We start from the raw sequence: 5,950 nt of genomic DNA on the forward strand, positions 1-5,950 counted from the left end.
CCTTTGGTTTCAGTTTAGATTACAAGACCGGAATATGAGCACCCATCACCCGCTGCCTTCGGTTTCAGTCTAGATTACAAGACCAGAATAGGAGCACCCATCACCCGCTCCCTTTGGTTTCAGTTTAGATTACAAGACCGGAATATGAGCACCCATCATCCGCTGCCTTTGGTTTCAGTTTAGATTACAAGATCGGACATTTCTATTAGCCTCAACGTAACTAGCGAGAGCGTAAACTCCTCCATTTTAGTTTCACCTCCCTGACCTAAACCCTGTAGAGTATGCCATCTCGCTGCCCTAAACCCAGGAAAATATTTAAAGCTCGTTAATGTCAAAACTCTTACCATAAACTCTTGATCTACCTGATCCGCCTCCCTGATAGTGTTCCTAATGAGGTCATCGTCACTCATGTTGCATAGCGCCAACTCCTTCGTTTCTTTTTCCACTTCTATCATTTCCTTTCCAGTTACCTCCGCTTCCTCTACGTTAACCTTCACCGTCTTCTGGATTACCACTTTTTCTTCTATCCTCTGCTTCCATTCGTCTACTTCTTCGACCGTTTCCTTCGTCACTATTTCAAGATGAACCTTTTCGAACATCTCATCAGTCGTTATCATATCTTCTTTTTGCTCGCTAATCAAGGTTAGCTCCCCTTTGACTATCAACGTATTCGTCATCTCTTCGTTCGATTCCCTTGTATTTTCTATTATTTCTTTATGTTCTGTCGCTGAATACGATGTTTGTTCTTTGGATATACTTTCATAATGGGGTGATTCAACAATTACACAATTCATAACCAGATTGTTTTCTGGTTTCGTGGTGTATGACTGGTTTTTGGTATTGTCTGGTTCGATGTTATATTTCTCTTTTTTGAAATTTTCTAGTTCGATATCGTATTTCAGGTTTCCTTCATTTTCTGGTTCTGTTTTGTCCGATTCTTCGCCTGAGTTCACTTTATAATATTGTTCCGCTTTCGGTGCCTCTATTGGCAGTTCTTGTTTGTTTACTCTGTCCTCTGTCATCTTCTCCTCTTTCTTTATCAAATCCCGACACAGATCTTTAATGATAGCCAGTTCAGAGGGTGATAATGTCGATTTTTTTTTAGTACGCGGAAAAGAGGATGCCTCTTCTTGTGTTCTAGCACTCAGAGCTAATCTGAGGCTGACCTCTGAATCAGTTTCCTCTGAAGCGCTTCCTTCCGTAACAGATACTTTGACTTGTTCTGAATCCTGGAAAGACGATGTATCACTCAATTCATCCGTGTTATATTCTTCCCTCGTAGCGCGCCGCTCGCCTGTTTTTTCATCAATCGCTATCCCCGAAATCGACGACGAAAACATTGAACCCTTGCCACGCTCAGATTCTCCTGACGATGGCTCAGTGTAATCTTTTGATTTGTTCACTCTTCTGGAATTTACTCTATTTACTCTATTACTACTATCAAGCGTAGCAGCTGCTAATCCTTTCTGAAATTTCTTGAGCTCAAGAAACTGCTTCATCAAATTTTCACTTCTGTCCAGGGAGTCATGGTTTTTCTTTTTGCTTTTCGACATGGCCACTATTTCTTGAATCGTTTTCTTGATGCGCGTGTAGTCGCCTTGATGATTGGCGTGTTTTGCATTGCGTGTTCCGTCCCACATTTTTCAGACTAACTTCAACATCAATTTTCAATGAAACCTACCCGTTATCAGAGCCTAAGGCCAGGTGTTTTGAATATAAATTATTATAACCTTTCTTTTACCCACAATACATATTTTTTCTTTGGGGAATGGTTCCGATTTTTTTTTTTTATAGTCGATTTCGGAATTGTCATTTCTTCCATTAACTACTTAGTATAATTACGGTTTATAACACTTCTTTTAATCATCAAACATAAGAATGTGTTTTGTTACTCACAGTTCCGTTCCTAAAATAGATTTATAAATATTTGTGTAATTTGAAAAAACCTAGAAAGAGGGGAGAGGGGATACCGATTTGACTTCATAGTTTCAACTGTTTCTGTTCATCCTTTTATTTTAAATGAATTATGTTGTTTCTTAAATCCTTAGTTTAATTTATATTTGATGATACTTAAAAAAGAATCCCCTCATGAACTGAGAATACATGCTATTTTTTTTCAAAAGTAAATATTGTGGCATAGAGTTTATTTAGAAAAGGATAACAATGTCCATCCAGGTGGCTACAGCTATCGTTAGTGTATCTAAGGGCCAATCCAATTTTTTGAGGTAGATTCGTTAAGTCCAGGTTTTAGGACTTCTTGGTGTTTAATAAGTTTGTTGTGAAGAGAAAACTTAGCAGTTAGAAGTTAAAAGCAACTTAGAAATTTGAAAGTTTAATGGACGAATATTTGAGAGGTGTAGATGAATCATGCCAGATTTACATGGATGACCTCCTGGGCCCTATTTCAGAATAAAGTACAAATTGATAATATTAGTCTAGTCGATTTAACTTAATACAATTAGAATGACTTGTAGAATAGTAACTTGTACTTTAGTACTTTTAAACTTCTGTAATATCACTAATAGTCATCCCTATTATGAAAAAAATAAGTATTAGTATAATTAAACCGTTCTATACTTGTATTTTGAACTAATACTATTAGATTGCGTTATAAAACAGGGCCCAGGTGTTTAGTAAAGCGCTAACGAAACATATGAAACACTTAAAGAGCTTTTTGCAGAGGATGCGAGCATTCGGACTAAAACTATCTGGAGAGAAGTCATTGCTGAGACAAAAACTAATATATTTTCTAGAACACGCCATATCTCAGGAGGGGGTAAGACCGCATATGCAGAAGGTAGCAGCCTTAAATCGGATGGCGGTGCCGACCGACAAAAAAAGAATCAGAAGATTGTTAGGGGTATTGAACTACAGTCGTCGGTTCGTCCCTGATATGTCGATTTGATAAGGAAGGGTAGTGCGATAGTAATGGCGTCAGCCATTTAGAACAATATTCGTAAATGTATAAACCAGCTGCATGAGGAACCAGTAATAGCGTTTCCCGACTTCCAGAAGGAATTAACGTTGACAAAAAATGCTAGTTAGTGAGTAAGCGCTAGAGGTGGTGCTTATACAGGAGGTTGTGGGCGATAGAGCATTTCAAACCCTACTTGGTCCAGACGGACGGTCAGACCCCTGCAATGGGTGAGTAAGTTAAAGGAATCGTCCGCGTAACTCGGTGGAAGTAAATGTTGAGCCTCTATAACATGAACATAACGTACAAACCTGGCAAGGAAAACGTTGTAGCAGATTGGCTTTCGCGAATGACCATGATAACGCAGTAGAAGGGGAACGTCTGGAGTTTGAAGGTAGATATGCTGCAATCTCCTTAGGAATAACCACGTCCCGTTTTAGTCCCTGGTCGACCTGATATAATCGAAGATGGTCACTCAACGTGCCATGAATCCGCACTATGCCTCTTCTACTCTTGGGGTGCCCTGGTGTGCCAAGATGACATATTACTTCAAGGTCCTTCATTTCCTTCCGAATCGTGGCATTGTTAAACTCTCTATCGGAATCTGATGAGATGCGCTCTGGAACTCCGTAGAAATGAAACCACAAGCGGAGAGCTGCCTATACTGCTTCTGAAAACCTTTCCTGCACCTGGTGCGCCATTGCCGCCTTACTGAAGAGGTCAGTCATGGTCAGCCATTTGTACCCCTTTCTATGTAAATATGTCAATTTGTAGGTCTTTCAGCGGTGCATCTGTGGTTGGTGTCTTCTCCTGTCTTCCTGTCGTCCTTAGGCGGATGTCTATCGTACTTAATAATAATAATCTTTATTTATTCTGGGATTGATCCCTTTAGAATAATTTACAGGCGTCAAAATTAGCCTTTAGAGCCTTAGAGTAAATTAAAAATAGAGATGAAATTACAAGATGTCATAAAATAAAATAATACAATGAATTTAAAAATATACAAATAAACAACAATAATTAACAGAATTTGTAAAATAATTATAAAATAAAACCACTTGTCATATCATAAAACGACTTCTGATAGTAAATAAAAGGAAACAAAAATGATAAAAAATGAAATACAATTAATCTAAAAACTAATTTCTGCTAGTGTACATATTTACAATTATAAACGAAAATTTAAGACATAAAATACAGAAAATATATAAAGCTTTTTTGAAACTTTCAATTGTTATTCTTCCGGAATTGGGTGGACAGAAGGTAGACGAAGATACGGGATTTGAAGATTGGAAGGGTATTAGAACTATGAATAAAGGAGGGAACAGAATTCCATAGGGAAGAGGGAACGGATGAAGAAAGATCTATCAAACGCTGCGGTTCGGTGGGCAGTTACATATAAGTCTGAAGGCCGTGAGCGTGCATTGCGGGAATGCACTGAGAACTTGAATTGAAGGATTTATGAGATTGACGGGGAGATTGGATAACTTGATAGAGAAAGGAAGCAAGGAAATATTTACGACGGAAATAGGGGTAAATCCACTTCAACTCTTCATAAAATCGGGTTACAGAGGCGTCCCTCGTACATAGTGAAGCTTCCTACAATATCCGATATAGTCTTTCTCATCCCCCACCAAAAGTATCTTCTGTTTAAGGCCTGCATAGTTTGGGGATTTCGCGGTGATTTGTCTTACCTTGATCATCCTCTAAGGTGACTTCTCGTTGTTGTTCGTCATCCAAAAGGGTTTTCACCACCAGTTTGCAACGGATAAATGTCCTGTCGATTCCTATGTGTTCATCACTCCACATCCGCTTGATCTTCTCCCAAACGGTTTCATCCCCCACGTACAGGAAATTCTTTTCTCCAGGTTTCGAAGCATTATGCAACGCTCTACGGATCTGGTCGTTCTTCACGCCTGGCTATGACCAGATCGTCGTTATTTTACTTCTCCCGTATTCACTATACTTAATTTTGGTCAATCCAGTGGTTTTCGTATACTAAATAATTTGTCTCTTTTTGTCGTTAATTATTTCTACTATTTCCTCTATGTCTCCTGCTCTTTCTTCAGCCGAACTCTCGTTATTCGACGATTCTTCCCTATCATCTTCTTCCGCTTCATCCTGTTCGTCCTCTCTAAGTGTCAATTTCCGCAGAATCTCTCATCTCACCGGGCGGTTCTCCAGTCTCCTCCTTTCCGGCATTTACTGGTATTGATCGTAACAACCAATCAGCTGATACATTTTCTTTTCCTGGTTTATATATGATTTCCATATTATACTGTCCGAGAACCTCATTCCAACACGTAATCCTTGCCGATGACTCTTTCAACTTTCCCACCCATTGCAGGGGCCTGAGGTCAGTGTGTACTCAATCGCGTCTGTTGTGATACTGAATTGTCGAGTAAAGTCTGAAGACGCAAGAACCGGCTCCCGCTGCAGCTTCTTCATACACCGCCTGGTGTTGTCTTCCACTATTGGAGTGATCATCACTTTTTGCCCTTTCTTCAGTAGGTTGTTAAGTGGGAAGAGGTGCTCTGCATTTTGTGGCACAAATCTCTTGTAATAGTTCAAAGTTCTCAACAACCTCCAAACTCCCTTTACTTCTCTAGGCAAAACCATCTTCCGTCTAGCCGTGACTTTATCTGCATAGAATTTAATCCCTCGCTGGAAATCGTGTGGCCCAAAAAACTAATTTGTTCCTGCCCCAACGATTATTGGTCTGCTGACAGTTTGAGTCCAAATTTTCTGATTCTATGGAAAACGCTGTGTAGATGTTCATCTTCGTTCTTACTGAACGCTAGTAGATCATTCAATCTCTTCAAAAGTCGTCCATTAGACGCTGGATGGTTATGGGAGCATTTTTGAGTCCAAACGGCATTCTTGTAATTTTCGTAGTGAAGAATTCTTGTGTAAATTCGTAGTGGTCCCCCTCGAATGTGAATGCCGTCTTATGTTGATCCTGCATTTGAAGGGTGCATTTAAATTTGATGATAGCCGGCCTACAAGTCAAATGTTGCCCGCCTCAGCCTGTCCATA

The 5,950-nt window shown here is 39.6% G+C and overlaps 1 protein-coding gene across 4 annotated transcripts in view; it reads right to left on the bottom strand.

Moving 5' to 3' along the window:
• LOC106682156 (uncharacterized) overlaps window positions 1-1,842 on the bottom strand; it is a 38,632-nt gene extending 36,790 nt beyond the window's left edge. For 2 of the 4 annotated variants that reach the window (XM_014422861.3, XM_014422858.3), the window contains exon 1: window positions 345-1,835. In XM_014422861.3, the coding sequence (XP_014278347.1) occupies window positions 345-1,640 (1,296 nt within the window). In that variant the 5' untranslated portion in view covers window positions 1,641-1,835. Of the gene's footprint in view, window positions 1-344 lie in introns of all 4 variants that reach the window. The other 2 variants (XM_014422859.3, XM_014422860.2) reach the window with 2 other exon arrangements.
• Between the last annotated feature and the right edge of the window lie 4,108 nt (window positions 1,843-5,950).

Source organism: Halyomorpha halys, unplaced genomic scaffold, assembly GCF_000696795.3.
Source record: "Halyomorpha halys isolate HHAL.00 unplaced genomic scaffold, Hhal_1.1 Scaffold391.1, whole genome shotgun sequence".
Taxonomy (NCBI): Eukaryota; Metazoa; Arthropoda; class Insecta; order Hemiptera; family Pentatomidae; genus Halyomorpha; species Halyomorpha halys.